Source organism: Oncorhynchus kisutch, linkage group LG22, assembly GCF_002021735.2.
Source record: "Oncorhynchus kisutch isolate 150728-3 linkage group LG22, Okis_V2, whole genome shotgun sequence".
NCBI lineage: Eukaryota > Metazoa > Chordata > Actinopteri > Salmoniformes > Salmonidae > Oncorhynchus > Oncorhynchus kisutch.
This window is the reverse complement of record NC_034195.2, coordinates 56,307,224-56,323,276: the sequence shown is the minus strand read 5'-3', so window position 1 is coordinate 56,323,276 and position 16,053 is coordinate 56,307,224. Positions and strand designations below refer to the sequence as shown.

The 16,053-nt window shown below is 45.7% G+C and overlaps 1 protein-coding gene across 2 annotated transcripts in view; it reads left to right on the top strand.

Moving 5' to 3' along the window:
• The window catches only part of LOC109883275 (synaptotagmin-7-like), a 173,330-nt gene that overhangs the window by 79,306 nt on the left and 77,971 nt on the right, over positions 1–16,053 (top strand). For both annotated transcript variants that reach the window (XM_031802133.1, XM_031802132.1), the window contains one exon: positions 8,170–8,310. In XM_031802133.1, the coding sequence (XP_031657993.1) occupies positions 8,170–8,310 (141 nt within the window). The remainder of the gene's footprint in view (positions 1–8,169; positions 8,311–16,053) is intronic.

Sequence of the window (16,053 nt, the reverse complement as noted above, 5' to 3'; positions counted from 1 at the left end):
CCATATTTAGCTTTCTAATTATCATGAGCTTTTCGTTAAAGAAGTTCATGAATTTATCACTGCTGAAGTGAAAGCCATCGTCTCTTGGGGAATGCTGCTTTTTAGTTAGCTTTGCGACAGTTTTAAAAATACATTTTGGATTGTTCTTATTTTCCTCAATTAAGTTGGAAAAACAGTATGATCGAGCAGCAGTAAGGGCTCTTCGATACTGCACGGTACTGTCTTTCCAAGCTAGTCGGAAGACTTCCAGTTTGGTGTGGCGCCATTTCCGTTCCAATTTTCTGGAAGCTTGCTTCAGGGCTCGGGTATTTTCTGTGTACCAGGGAGTACATTTCTAGTGACTAATGTTTTTTGTATTTAGGAGTTTAGGTATTGCGCAAGGTTAAATTAAGATCCTCAGTTAGCTGGTTAATAGATTTTTGTACTCTGATGTCCTTGGGTAGGTAGAGGGAGTCTGGAAGGTCATCTAGGAATCTTTGTGTTGTCCGAGAATTTATTGCACAGCTTTTGATGATCCTTGTTAGGGTCCAGTATGCAGCTTGAAGGTTTAGAGGCCATGATTATTTTCATCATTGTGTCGAGATATAGTACTAAAACACTTGAGTGTCTCTCTTGATCCTAGGTCCTGGCAGAGTTGTGCAGACTCAGAACAACTGAGCTTTGGAGGAATACGCAGATATAAAGAGGAGTCCGTCATTTGGAGTGGGTCTGTGGACTTTTCCACGTGAATATTAAAGTCACCAAAGATTTGAATATTATCTGCTATGACTACAAGGTCCGATAGGAATTCAGGGAACTCAATGAGGAACGCTGTATATGGCTGTAAAACAGTAGCTATAAAAAGTGATTTGAATAGGCTGCATAGATTTCATGACTAGAAGCTCAAAAGACGAAAACCTAATTTTTTTTTTAGATTTGTTATCGCAAATGTTAGTAACACCTCCGCCTTTGCTTGATGCGCTGGGGATATGGTCACTAGTGTATCCAGGAGGTGAGGCCTCATTTAACACAGTAAATTCATCAGGCTTAAGCCATGTTTTAGTCAGGCCAATCACATCAAGATTTTGATCAGTGATTAGTTAATTGATTATAACTGCCTTGGAAGTGAGGAATCTAACAATAAGTAGCCCTATTTTGAGATATCACATCTCTTTCAATAATGACAGGAATGGAGGAGGTCTTTATTCTAGTGAGATTGCTAAGGCGAACATCGCCATGTTTAGTTTTGCCCAACCTAGGTCGAGGCCCAGACACGGTCTCAATGGGAATCGCTGAGCTGACTACGCTGACTGTGCTGGTGGCAGACTCCACTAAGCTGGCAGGCAGGCTAACAGCCTGCTGCCTGGCCTGCACCCTATTTCATTGTGGAGCTAGAGGAGTTAGAGCCCTGTCTATGTTGGTAGATAAGATGAGACCACCCCTCCAGCTAGGATGGAGTATGTCACTCCTCAACAGGCCAGGCTTGGTCCTGTTTGTGGGTGGGTCCCAGAAAGAGGGACAATTATCTACTAATTCTATCTTTTGGGAGGGGCAGAAAACAGTTTTCAACCAGCGATTGAGTTGTGAGACTCTGCTGTAGAGCTCATCACTCCCCCTAACTGGGAGGGGGCCATTACTCGATGCCGACACATCTTTCTAGCTGAGGCTATGTTGCGCTTGGTGACCTTTGACTGTTTCATCCTAACATCGTTGGTGCCGACGTGGATAACAATATCTCTATACTCTCTACACTCGCCAGTTTTAGCTTTCGCCAGCACCATCTTCAGATTAGCCTTAACGTCGGTAGCCCTGCCCCCTGGTAAACAGTGTATGATCGCTGGATGATTCGTTTTAAGCCTAATACTGTGGGTAATGGAGTCGCCAATGACTAGGGTTTTCAATTTGTCAGAGCTAATGGTGGGAAGCTTTGGCGTCTCAGACCCCGTAATGGGAGAGTAGAGACAAGAGAAGGCTCGGCCTCAGACTCCGACTCGCTGCTTAATGGGGAGAACCGGTTGAATGTTTCTGTCAGCTGAATGAGCGACACCGGTTGAGCATTCCTACAGCATTTCCCTCCAGAAACCATGAGAAAGTTGTCCGGCTGAGGGGACCGTGGGAGGGGATTTATACTAACGTTATTATTTGTACTTGTGGTGGCACAGAAGCTGTTTCATCCTTTCCTACACTGAATCTATCCTCGCCGTAAGGCGATCATTCTCCTGTATATTATGAGTACAGCAACTACTATTAGAAGGTAATCAAGGTGACAGACATTGACACATTCAATGCCTCCTTGCACACTCTTGCCTGCATCTAGCTGATCTAGGGTGTAATCTTCAAATCAAATCAATTTTATCACATACACATGGTTAGCAGATGTTAATGCGAGTGTAGCGAAATGCTTGTGCTTCTAGTTCCGACCATGCAGTAATAACCAACGAGTAACAATCTTCTCTCACCTTTTTCCTTCGCTTGTGCACATCAGCTGTCTGTGACCAGGCAAAAAAAACACATTTTCCAAGCCAAACCTTCATATAACCACTAACCCATACACACAGCCTACTTCGTTGTCCCCATATTAGCTTAACGTCATAGTCAACATAGCTACCATAACTAACGCGTTAGTAAACCTGCTACATTTATGCAGTTATGTGTACAGTCAACAAGCAGTTTTGCGGGCCCGGTGGCAATAAATTAATACAACCAAAAGCTTTCCTTGACTTGCAAGTTCTAGTTTTGGAAAGCCATAGCCAGCTAGCTAACATAGCGTTCCTCTCTGTTGGAAAGCCATAGCCAGCTAGCTAACATAGCATCCCTCTCTGTTGGAAAGCCATAGCCAGCTAGCTAACATAGCGTTCCTCTCTGTTGGATAGCCATAGCCAGCTAGCTAACATAGCGTTCCTCTCTGTTGGAAAGCCATAGCCAGCTAGCTAACATAGCGTTCCTCTCTGTTGGAAAGCCATAGCCAGCTAGCTAACATAGCATCCTTCTCTGTTGGAAAGCCATAGCCAGCTAGCTAACATAGCGTTCCTCTCTGTTGGATAGCCATAGCCAGCTAGCTAACATAGCATCCCTCTCTGTTGGATAGCCATAGCCAGCTAGCTAACATAGCATTCCTCTCTGTTGGAAAGCCATAGCCAGCTAGCTAACATAGCATTCCTCTCTGTTGGAAAGCCATAGCCAGCTAGCTAACATAGCGTTCCTCTCTGTTGGATAGCCATAGCCAGCTAGCTAACATAGCATCCCTCTCTGTTGGATAGCCATAGCCAGCTAGCTAACATAGCGTTCCTCTCTGTTGGAAAGCCATAGCCAGCTAGCTAACATAGCATCCCTCTCTGTTGGAAAGCCATAGCCAGCTAGCTAACATAGCATCCCTCTCTGTTGGAAAACCATAGCCAGCTAGCTAACATAGCGTTCCTCTCTGTTGGATAGCCATAGCCAGCTAGCTAACATAGCGTTCCTCCCTGTTGGAAAGCCATAGCCAGCTAGCTAACATAGCGTTCCTCTCTGTTGGAAAGCCATAGCCAGCTAGCTAACATAGCATCCCTCTCTGTTGGAAAGCCATAGCCAGCTAGCTAACATAGCGTTCCTCCCTGTTGGAAAGCCATAGCCAGCTAGCTAACATAGCGTTCCTCTCTGTTGGAAAGCCATAGCCAGCTAGCTAACATAGCATCCCTCTCTGTTGGAAAGCCATAGCCAGCTAGCTAACATAGCGTTCCTCTCTGTTGGATAGCCATAGCCAGCTAGCTAACATAGCATCCCTCTCTGTTGGATAGCCATAGCCAGCTAGCTAACATAGCGTTCCTCTCTGTTGGAAAGCCATAGCCAGCTAGCTAACATAGCATTCCTCTCTGTTGGAAAGCCATAGCCAGCTAGCTAACATAGCGTTCCTCTCTGTTGGATAGCCATAGCCAGCTAGCTAACATAGCATCTCTGTTGGATAGCCATAGCCAGCTAGCTAACATAGCGTTCCTCTCTGTTGGAAAGCCATAGCCAGCTAGCTAACATAGCATCCCTCTCTGTTGGAAAGCCATAGCCAGCTAGCTAACATAGCGTTCCTCTCTGTTGGATAGCCATAGCCAGCTAGCTAACATAGCATCCTCTCTGTTGGAAAGCCATAGCCAGCTAGCTAACATAGCGTTCCTCTCTGTTGGATAGCCATAGCCAGCTAGCTAACATAGCATCCCTCTCTGTTGGATAGCCATAGCCAGCTAGCTAACATAGCGTTCCTCTCTGTTGGAAAGCCATAGCCAGCTAGCTAACATAGCGTTCTTCTCTGTTGAATAGCCATAGCCAGCTAGCTAACATAGCATCCCTCTCTGTTGGATAGCCATAGCCAGCTAGCTAACATAGCGTTCCTCTCTGTTGGAAAGCCATAGCCAGCTAGCTAACATAGCGTTCCTCTCTGTTGGAAAGCCATAGCCAGCTAGCTAACATAGCGTTCCTCTCTGTTGGAAAGCCATAGCCAGCTAGCTAACATAGCGTTCCTCTCTGTTGGATAGCCATAGCCAGCTAGCTAACATAGCGTTCCTCTCTGTTTGAGCCGGGTGGTTGAGTAACTAAGTGAAAATAATTCAGTGAAATATCCTTTGATTGGGTGGACAACATGTCAGTTCATGCTGCAAGAGCTCTGATAGGTTGGAGGACGTCCTCCGGAAGTTGTCGTAATTACTGTGTAAGTCTATGGAAGGGGGTGAAAGCCTCCTAGGTTTTGTATTGAAGTCAATGTACCCAGTGGAGGATGGAAGCTAGCTGTCCTCCGGCTACACCATGGTGCTACCCTACAGAGTGGCTGCTGTGGCTACTGTAGACCTTCTCTGCAAAACAATGTGTTTTAATAAATTATTTGGTGACATTGTTAATATATTTAGTACAGTTTTATGTGTTATTATTTTTTATGAAATACACTGAGGAGGATGGTCGTCATCTTCCTCATCTGAGGAGACTCCACTAGTGTGTGTGTGTGTGTGTGTGTGTGTGTGTGTGTGTGTGTGTGTGTGTGTGTGTGTGTGTGTGTGTGTGTAAAGATATATCGCATTTAACTGTATTACAGCATTATTCTATTATAATGATCAGACTATTAAACTAGCTGGACCTTTTATCCTGTTGTAATATCCTTCCCTGGATTAGATAGAGCATCGTGGGGACTAGAGCCTTTTTCACACTGCAGTCCTTAATGCACTGTGGGGACTAAAGCCTTATTCACACTGCAGGCCTTAATGTACTGTGGGGACTAAAGCCTTATTCACACTGCAGGCCTTAATGCATCGTGGGGACTAAAGCCTTATTCACACTGCAGGCCTTAATGCACTGTGGGGACTAAAGCCTTGTTCACGCTGTAGGCCTTAATGCACTGTGGGGACTAAAGCCTTGTTCCCACTGCAGGCCTTAATGCACTGTGGGGACTAAAGCCTTGTTCACACTGTAGGCCTTAATGCACTGTGGGGACTAAAGCCTTATTCACGCTGCAGGCCTTAATGCACTGTGGGAACTAAAGCCTTATTCACACTGCAGGCCTTAATGCACTGTGGGAACTAAAGCCTTGTTCACACTGCAGGCCTTAATACACTGTGGGGACTAAAGCCTTATTCACACTGCAGGCCTTAATGCACTGTGTGGACTAAAGCCTTGTTCACACTGCAGGCCTTAATGCACTGTGGGGACTAAAGCCTTGTTCACACTGCAGGCCTAAAAGCACTGTGTGAACTAAAGCCTTGTTCACACTGCAGGTCTTAACGCTCAAATCTGTTTCGTTTTTCAAATCTGTTTTGGAATACTGACTGTTCAAACAGCAATTTACAAGTAAATTACAAATAGGATGTCTGTGTTCAGACAGCAGTCATTTACTGACATGGCTACACTAGTTGTCATAGTAACGACGGGTGTGTGATCAGTGGTGAAGGCTGATTGATGGTGGTGCTTCTGCTTCCTATCACTCAGAAGTTATGTAACAAGCTAAGGATGACAATTATGCCTCGCCAGGGTCGTTTCCCAGCTGTAAAAATTATTTTAAAGTCTCAGAGGATCAGTTGATCCATCTTTTGTGCTAGCCACAGCAGTCAGCTAGCTAGGTAGCCACAGCAGTCAGCTAGCTAGGTAGCCACAGGTCAGCTAGCTAGGAGAACACAGCAGTAAGCTAGCTCGGTAGCCACAGCAGTCAGCTAGCTAGGTAGCCACAGCAGTCAGCTAGCTAGGTAGCCACAGCAGTCAGCTAGCTAGGTAGCCACTGCAGTCAGCTAGCTAGGTAGCCACAGCAGTCAGCTAGCTAGGTAGCCACAGCATTCAGCTAGCTAGGTAGCGACAGCAGTCAGCTAGCTCGGCAGCCACAGCAGTCAGCTATCTAGGTAGCCACAGCAGTCAACTAGCTAGGTAGCCACAGCAGTCAGCTAGCTAGGTAGCGGTGTAGCTTTCTAGCACAGTCACTTATTTGTTTGTAAACAAAGGACAAGCTACTTAGCCAGCACATGTTCTTGTCAGACTGTCAACAGAGTAGCTAGCGAGCAACAAGATATGCCAAATAACAGTCTAAAAACCTAACAGACACAAGTAACATGTCCAGGAATCCGATTTTTATCTGATTTCAAATCACCTTCGAAGGTAGTTTGAAATGTGGCTTGAAATAAAAAATATCAGATACGAATTGGATGTGTATAAAAATAGGATTTCAGTCACTTCAAACTGCCAGTGTGCACAAGGCTTGATAGACTTTATTCATATGGCGGCCATTGCCCATTGACTAATGTTTGTTTCCACAATAACCTTCTAATTGTATAATTGTTTTACTGTGAATAAGGTCAATGACAGAGGTGTTGAACACACTTCCTGGAGGACCGTGTGTCTGGGTCATGGTTTTATCATGTCCTTTTCATTTGTGTCCATAACCAATTAATTACCTTAATTGAATAATCAAGCACAAGGGAGGTGCAAAAACCATCCAACACAGCCGTCCAGGAAGTGAGTTTGACTCAGCCCTCCAGGAAGTGAGTTTGACTCTGCCCTTCAGGAAGTGAGTTTGACTCTGCCCTCCAGGAAGTGAGTTTGACTCTGCCCTCCAGGAAGTGAGTTTGACTCTGCCCTTCAGGAAGTGAGTTTGACTCTGCCCTCCAGGAAGTGAGTTTGACTCTGCCCTCCAGGAAGTGAGTTTGACTCTGCCCTCCAGGAAGTGAGTTTGACTCTGCCCTTCAGGAAGTGAGTTTGACTCTGCCCTCCAGGAAGTGAGTTTGACTCTGCCCTTCAGGAAGTGAGTTTGACTCTGCCCTCCAGGAAGTGAGTTTGACTCTGCCCTCCAGGAAGTGAGTTTGACTCTGCCCTTCAGGAAGTGAGTTTGACTCTGCCCTCCAGGAAGTGAGTTTGACTCTGCCCTCCAGGAAGTGAGTTTGACTCTGCCCTCCAGGAAGTGAGTTTGACTCTGCCCTCCAGGAAGTGAGTTTGACTCTGCCCTCCAGGAAGTGAGTTTGACTCTGCCCTTCAGGAAGTGAGTTTGACTCTGCCCTTCAGGTAGGGAGTTTGACTCTGCCCTCCAGGAAGTGTGTTTGACACTGCCCTTCAGGAAGTGAGTTTGACTCTGCCCTTCAGGAAGTGAGTTTGACTCTGCCCTTCAGGAAGTGAGTTTGACTCTGCCCTTCAGGAAGTGAGTTTGACTCTGCCCTTCAGGAAGTGAGTTTGACTCTGCCCTTCAGGAAGTGAGTTTGACACTGCCCTCCAGGAAGTGAGTTTGACACTGCCCTTCAGGAAGTGAGTTTGACACTGCCCTTCAGGAAGTGTGTTTGACTCTGCCCTTCAGGAAGTGTGTTTGACTCTGCCCTCCAGGAAGTGTGTTTGACACTGCCCTCCAGGAAGTGTGTTTGACTCTGCCCTTCAGGAAGTGTGTTTGACACTGCCGGTATGGGTTGAGGGTGTCTTCTAAAACATGTTTCTGACCAGAGTTCCTTTGGTTTCTCTTATATGATCTCTCTTGTTTTCCGCTGTTTTCTTCCTGTCCCTTTATCATTTTATAAGCCTCATATGATCTATTTATGACCTTTCTCTGACCTTTCTTTGTTCTCCTTCTCTCTTCCCTCGCTCCATGTCTCCTGATTCCTCCTCCTCGATTATTTTATCGAGGAGGATTTCCACAAGTCTCTCTCTCTCTCTCTCTTTCTCTCTCTCTCTCTCTCTCCCTCTGTTTCCCACTGTTTTCCGGCTGGCCAGCGAAGGGAAGATTGTGGTTCTGTCTTTGGCTATTGGTTTGGCTGAGCAAGATGACTTTGCCAATATCCCTGATCCAATCACCTCCATGCAGGAAGCACCACCAGCCAATCAGGAAGCACTTCCTCCTCCACCTGACAAGAGGTACCAGTCACAGTGTGAGAGAGATGTGTGTGTGTGAGATGTATGACAGAGAGCTGTGTGTGTGTGTGAGAGAGATTTATAACAAGAGAGCTGTGTGTGTGTATAAGAGAGAGGGGTGTGTGTGTGTGTGCGTATGCGTGCGTAAGTGTGTGTGTGGAAGAGAGAGAATTGGGATGGAAATGGGTGTAAGAGAGACAAGGACAGATAGCAGGTCTGTTATTACTGATGTGTCATTGCAGTAGGTATAGTTGGTAGATAGCAGGTCTGTTATTACTGATGTGTCATTACAGTAGGTATAGTTGGTAGATAGCAGGTCTGTTATTACTGATGTGTAATTGCAGTAGGTATAGTTGGTAGATAGCAGGTCTGTTATTACTGATGTGTCATTACAGTAGGTATAGTTGGTAGATAACAGGTCTGTTATTACTGATGTGTCATTACAGTAGGTATAGTTGGTAGATAACAGGTCTGTTATTACTGATGTGTCATTACAGTAGGTATAGTTGGTAGATAGCAGGTCTGTTATTACTGATGTGTCATTGCAGTAGGTATAGTTGGTAGATAACAGGTCTGTTATTACTGATGTGTCATTACAGTAGGTATAGTTGGTAGATAACAGGTCTGTTATTACTGATGTGTCATTACAGTAGGTATAGTTGGTAGATAGCAGGTCTGTTATTACTGATGTGTCATTACAGTAGGTATAGTTGGTAGATAGCAGGTCTGTTATTACTGATGTGTAATTGCAGTAGGTATAGTTGGTAGATAGCAGGTCTGTTATTACTGATGTGTCATTACAGTAGGTATAGTTGGTAGATAACAGGTCTGTTATTACTGATGTGTCAGTACAGTAGGTATAGTAGAGTATGTTGGTTTCCACAGTCTGGTCACCCCTGATACAAGTCATTATTCAACGTCCATTGATGTCTGAGGACGTTGGGAGAGGATGTGGAAACCGGCCACTAGGGGCACCACTGTTACCTTCCAGTAGGTTTAGGTTGTCAAAGTGGAAGGGGACAGGGGAAGGGGACAGGGGACGGGGACAGGGGATGGGGACAGGGGACAGGGGACAGGGGACGGGGTCGGGGATAGCGAATGTGCCTCTGATTCCAATAGATGCAAGTTCGAATCCAGAAAGTTGATCTTGATTTTTTATTTTTTTTCAACCTTATTATTAACCCCAAACCTTAACCATAGAAATTCAGAGTTAATGCCTAAACTTAACCTTAAACACTTTGACATTAGACTTTGAAACCACTTTGAAATGTTACATTTGAGAAACGTGGGTGAAGATACATTATGGCTTGAGAGCTTGTTGGGTTTCCAACCAAGGCTGTCTACCGAATAACCAATCTAGAGGTCTTGTCTTGACATTACAGACTTCATGCAGTTTCATTGTGAGACCTTGTGAGAGCAAATTACAATGAGATGACTGATTAAACAGCCAGTCAAGGAGACCACAGCAGGACAATGAGATGACTGATTAAACAGCCAGTCAAGGAGACCACAGCAGGACAATGAGATGACTGATAACCATCCAGTCAAGGAGACCACAGCAGGACAATGAGATGACTGATAAAACAGGCAGTCAAGGAGACCACAGCAGGACAATGAGATGACTGATTAAACAGCCAGTCAAGGAGACCACAGCAGGACAATGAGATGACTGATAAAACAGGCAGTGAAGTGAAGAAGGGAGATAAGGGAGGGAGAAGGGAGATAAGAGGTGAATAGTAAAGGAGTAACCCAGCTGTTATCTCCCGTCTGGACTGCTGCTACTTAATGTGACTGTGTGCTACTGATATCTGTCTCACCTGCGGGTGAATACACTATGGTCGTTCTGGATACGAGTGTCTGCTAAATGACTAAACCATAAATGATGTAAAGCTGTAGTAACCCAGTAGTAACCCAGTACTAACCCAGTACTAACCCAGTAGTAACCCAGTACTAACCCAGTACTAACCCAGTACTAACCCAGTAGTAACCCAGTACTAACCCAGTAGTAACCCAGTACTAACCCAGTAGTAACCCAGTACTAACCCAGTAGTAACCCAGTAGTAACCCAGTAGTAACCCAGTAGTAACCCAGTACTAACCCAGTAGTAACCCAGTACTAACCCAGTACTAACCCAGTAGTAATGCAGTACTAACCCAGTAGTAATGCAGTACTAACCCAGTAGTAATGCAGTACTAACCCAGTACTAACCCAGTACTAACCCAGTACTAACCCAGTAGTAATGCAGTACTAACCCAGTAGTAATGCAGTACTAACCCAGTACTAACCCAGTAGTAATGCAGTACTAACCCAGTAGTAATGCAGTACTAACCCAGTAGTAATGCAGTACTAACCCAGTACTAACCCAGTACTAACCCAGTACTAACCCAGTAGTAATGCAGTACTAACCCAGTACTAACCCAGTACTAACCCAGTACTAACCCAGTACTAACCCAGTAGTAATGCAGTACTAACCCAGTACTAACCCAGTAGTAATGCAGTACTAACCCAGTACTAACCCAGTACTAACCCAGTACTAACCCAGTTACTAACCCAGTACTAACCCAGTACTAACCCAGTAGTAATGCAGTACTAACCCAGTAGTAATGCAGTACTAACCCAGTACTAACCCAGTAGTAATGCAGTACTAACCCAGTAGTAATGCAGTACTAACCCAGTAGTAATGCAGTACTAACCCAGTACTAACCCAGTAGTAATGCAGTACTAACCCAGTAGTAATGCAGTACTAACCCAGTAGTAATGCAGTAGTAATGCAGTACTAACCCAGTAGTAATGCAGTACTAACCCAGTACTAACCCAGTAGTAATGCAGTACTAACTCAGTACTAACCCAGTAGTACTGCAGTACTAACCCAGTAGTAACGCAGTACTAACCCAGTAGTAATGCAGTACTAACCCAGTAGTAATGCAGTACTAACCCAGTAGTAATGCAGTACTAACCCAGTAGTAATGCAGTACTAACCCAGTAGTAATGCAGTAGTAACGCAGTACTAACCCAGTAGCAATGCAGTAGTAACGCAGTACTAACCCAGTAGTAATGCAGTACTAACCCAGTAGTAATGCAGCAGTAACGCAGTACTAACCCAGTAGTAATGCAGTAGTAACGCAGTATACTAACCCAGTAGTAATGCAGTACTAACCCAGTAGTAATGCAGTACTAACCCAGTAGTAATGCAGTAGTAATGCAGTACTAACCCAGTACTAACCCAGTAGTAATGCAGTACTAACCCAGTAGTAATGCAGTAGTAACGCAGTACTAACCCAGTAGTAATGCAGTAGTAACGCAGTACTAACCCAGTAGTAATGCAGTACTAACCCAGTAGTAATGCAGTAGTAATGCAGTACTAATCCAGTACTAACCCAGTAGTAATGCAGTACTAACCCAGTACTAACCCAGTAGTAATGCAGTACTAACCCAGTACTAACCCAGTAGTAATGCAGTACTAACCCAGTACTAACCCAGTAGTAATGCAGTACTAACCCAGTACTAACCCAGTAGTAATGCAGTACTAACCCAGTACTAACCCAGTACTAACCCAGTACTAACCCAGTAGTAATGCAGTACTAACCCAGTACTAACCCAGTACTAACCCAGTACTAACCCAGTAGTAATGCAGTACTAACCCAGTACTAACCCAGTAGTAATGCAGTACTAACCCAGTACTAACCCAGTACTAACCCAGTACTAACCCAGTACTAACCCAGTACTAACCCAGTACTAACCCAGTAGTAATGCAGTACTAACCCAGTAGTAATGCAGTACTAACCCAGTACTAACCCAGTAGTAATGCAGTACTAACCCAGTACTAACCCAGTACTAACCCAGTACTAACCCAGTAGTAATGCAGTACTAACCCAGTACTAACCCAGTACTAACCCAGTACTAACCCAGTAGTAATGCAGTACTAACCCAGTAGTAATGCAGTACTAACCCAGTAGTAATGCAGTACTAATGCAGTACTAACCCAGTAGTAAAGCAGTACTAACCCAGTACTAACCCAGTACTAACCCAGTAGTAACCCAGTACTAACCCAGTACTAACCCAGTACTAACCCAGTAGTAACCCAGTACTAATGCAGTACTAACCCAGTACTAACCCAGTAGTAATGCAGTAGTAACCTAGTGCTAATGCAGTACTAATGCAGTAGTAATGTGGTACTAAAGCAGTACTAATGCCGTACTAAAGCAGTACTAGTGCACTTCTGTAAACGGTCCTCTTTTCAAAAGTAGTGCACTATATTGGGAATAGGGTGCAATTTAAGACACACACTAATGACCTCTTCTCCAGTATCTTCCTACATTATTCTCTCTTCTCTTCAGTCAATCTCTCCTCTGCTCTCCCCCTTGGCATTTATTGGTTTTATCTCCCTTGTTATATAGCTGTGGCTACCGAGTCTTTCTAGCTCGTCGTGTGTTCTTTATTATTTTATTTATTTTATTTTTCTCGTTTTATAGCTCCTTCATTAGCTTATTTTCTTCCATGCCTCCGGTGCTGCTTCTCTGAGAGTCCCATCTCTCGTTCTCGGGTGCTCTCTCTCCCCAACCCACCCTCTCTCTCTCCCCTCACCCTCTCTCTCTCCCCTCACCCTCTCTATCTCTCTCTCTCTCTTAATCGCTCCACATCGAGTTACCCAAAGAGTCTCCTCATTATCCAGAAACATGCTAGTCACTTACGTAACCACTCTGAACCACACTGCTATAAATATAGCTATTCCTGGACAGACAGGCAGACACCTCACATAACAAAGATAGGCTGCCCAAATGTCTGAATATCTTTAAGGATTTCCAGACATCCAAGAGATGACTGCCTTCATCTGTTAGATCCCCTCTCTCTCTCCCCTCTCTCTCCCCCACCCTCTCTCTCTCCCCTCTCTCTCTCTCTCTCCCCTCTCTCTCTCTCTCTCTCCCCTCTCTCTCTCTCTCCCCTCTCTCTGTCTCCCCCCACCCTCTCTCTCTCCCATCTCTCTCTCTCCCCCCACTCTCTCTCTCTCTCTCTCTCCCCTCTCTGTCTCCCCCCACCCTCTCTCTCTCCCCCACCCTCTCTCTCTCCCCTCTCTCTCTCTCTCCCCTCTCTCTGTCTCCCCCCACCCTCTCTCTCTCCCATCTCTCTCTCTCCCCTCTCTCTCTCTCTCCCCTCTCTCTGTCTCCCCACCCTCTCTCTCTCCCCTCTCTCTCTCTCTCCCCTCTCTCTGTCTCCCCCCACCCTCTCTCTCTCCCATCTCTCTCTCTCCCCCCACCCTCTCTCCTCTCCCATCTCTCTCTCTCCCCCCTCTTTGTCTCCCCCCACCCCCTCTCTCTCTCCCCCCCTCTCTGTTTCCTTCTCTCCATTTCTCCCCCCTCTCTGTCTCCCTCTCTCCATTTCTCCCATACTGTAGGTTTTTCAGCTATTTTTGTAACTTATCTTCGGTAGCTCTTTGAGTGTAATGCATTTCGTATTCTGAACGACAGAGGACCACTCTGTGTGTCATGATAGGAACTGAACTACAGAGGACCACTCTGTGTGTCATGATAGGAACTGAACTACAGAGGACCACTCTGTGTGTCATGATAGGAACTGAACTACAGAGGACCGCTCTGTGTGTCATGATAGGAACTGAACTACAGAGGACCTGTGTGTCATGATAGGAACTGAACTACAGAGGACCGCTCTGTGTGTCATGATAGGAACTGAACTACAGAGGACCGCTCTGTGTGTCATGATAGGAACTGAACGACAGAGGACCGCTCTCTGTGTCATGATAGGAACTGAACGACAGAGGACCGCTCTGTGTGTCATGATAGGAACTGAACTACAGAGGACTGCTCTGTGTGTCATGATAGGAACTGAACGACAGAGGACCGCTCTGTGTGTCATGATAGGAACTGAACTACAGAGGACCGCTCTGTGTGTCATGATAGGAACTGAACGACAGAGGACCGCTCTGTGTGTCATGATAGGAACTGAACTACAGAGGACCGCTCTGTGTGTCATTATAGGAACTGAACTACAGAGGACCGCTCTGTGTGTCATGATAGGAACTGAACTACAGAGGACCGCTCTGTGTGTCATTATAGGAACTGAACTACAGAGGACCTGTGTGTCATGATAGGAACTGAACTACAGAGGACCGTTCTGTGTGTCATGATAGGAACTGAACTACAGAGGACCTGTGTGTCATGATAGGAACTGAACTACAGAGGAACGACAGAGGATTGCTCTGTGTGTCATGATAGGAACTGAACGACAGAGGACCGCTCTGTGTGTCATGATAGGAACTGAACTACAGAGGACCACTCTGTGTGTCATGATAGGAACTGAACTACAGAGGACCGCGCTGTGTGTCATGATAGGAACTGAACTACAGAGGACCGCTCTGTGTGTCATGATAGGAACTGAACTACAGAGGACCACTCTGTGTGTCATGATAGGAACTGAACTACAGAGGACCGCTCTGTGTGTCATGATAGGAACTGAACTACAGAGGACCACTCTGTGTGTCATGATAGGAACTGAATGACAGAGGACCACTCTGTGTGTCATGATAGGAACTGAACTACAGAGGACCTGTGTGTCATGATAGGAACTGAACTACAGAGCACCGTTCTGTGTGTCATGATAGGAACTGAACTACAGAGGACCTGTGTGTCATGATAGGAACTGAACTACAGAGGACCGTTCTGTGTGTCATGATAGGAACTGAACTACAGAGGACCTGTGTGTCATGATAGGAACTGAACTACAGAGGACCTGTGTGTCATGATAGGAACTGAACTACAGAGGACCACTGTGTGTCATGATAGGAACTGAACGACAGAGGACCGCTCTGTGTGTCATGATAGGAACTGAACGACAGAGGACTGCTCTGTGTGTCATGATAGGAACTGAACGACAGAGGACCGCTCTGTGTGTCATGATAGGAACTGAACGACAGAGGGCCACTCTGTGTGTTTTGATAGGAACTGAACTACAGAGGACCGCTCTGTGTGTCATGATAGGAACTGAACTACAGAGGACCTGTGTGTCATGATAGGAACTGAACTACAGAGGACCGCTCTGTGTGTCATGATAGGAACTGAACTACAGAGGACCGCTCTGTGTGTCATGATAGGAACTGAATGACAGAGGACCGCTCTCTGTGTCATGATAGGAACTGAACGACAGAGGACCGCTCTGTGTGTCATGATAGGAACTGAACGACAGAGGACTGCTCTGTGTGTCATGATAGGAACTGAACGACAGAGGACCGCTCTGTGTGTCATGATAGGAACTGAACTACAGAGGACCGCTCTGTGTGTCATGATAGGAACTGAACGACAGAGGACCGCTCTGTGTGTCATGATAGGAACTGAACTACAGAGGACCGCTCTGTGTGTCATTATAGGAACTGAACTACAGAGGACCGCTCTGTGTGTCATGATAGGAACTGAACTACAGAGGACCGCTCTGTGTGTCATTATAGGAACTGAACTACAGAGGACCGCTCTGTGTGTCATGATAGGAACTGAACTACAGAGGACCGCTCTGTGTGTCATGATAGGAACTGAACTACAGAGGACCGCTCTGTGTGTCATGATAGGAACTGAACTACAGAGGACCACTCTGTGTGTCATGATAGGAACTGAACTACAGAGGACCACTCTGTGTGTCATGATAGGAACTGAACTACAGAGGACCGCTCTGTGTGTCATGATAGGAACTGAACTACAGAGGACCGCTCTGTGTGTCATGATAGGAACTGAACTACAGAGG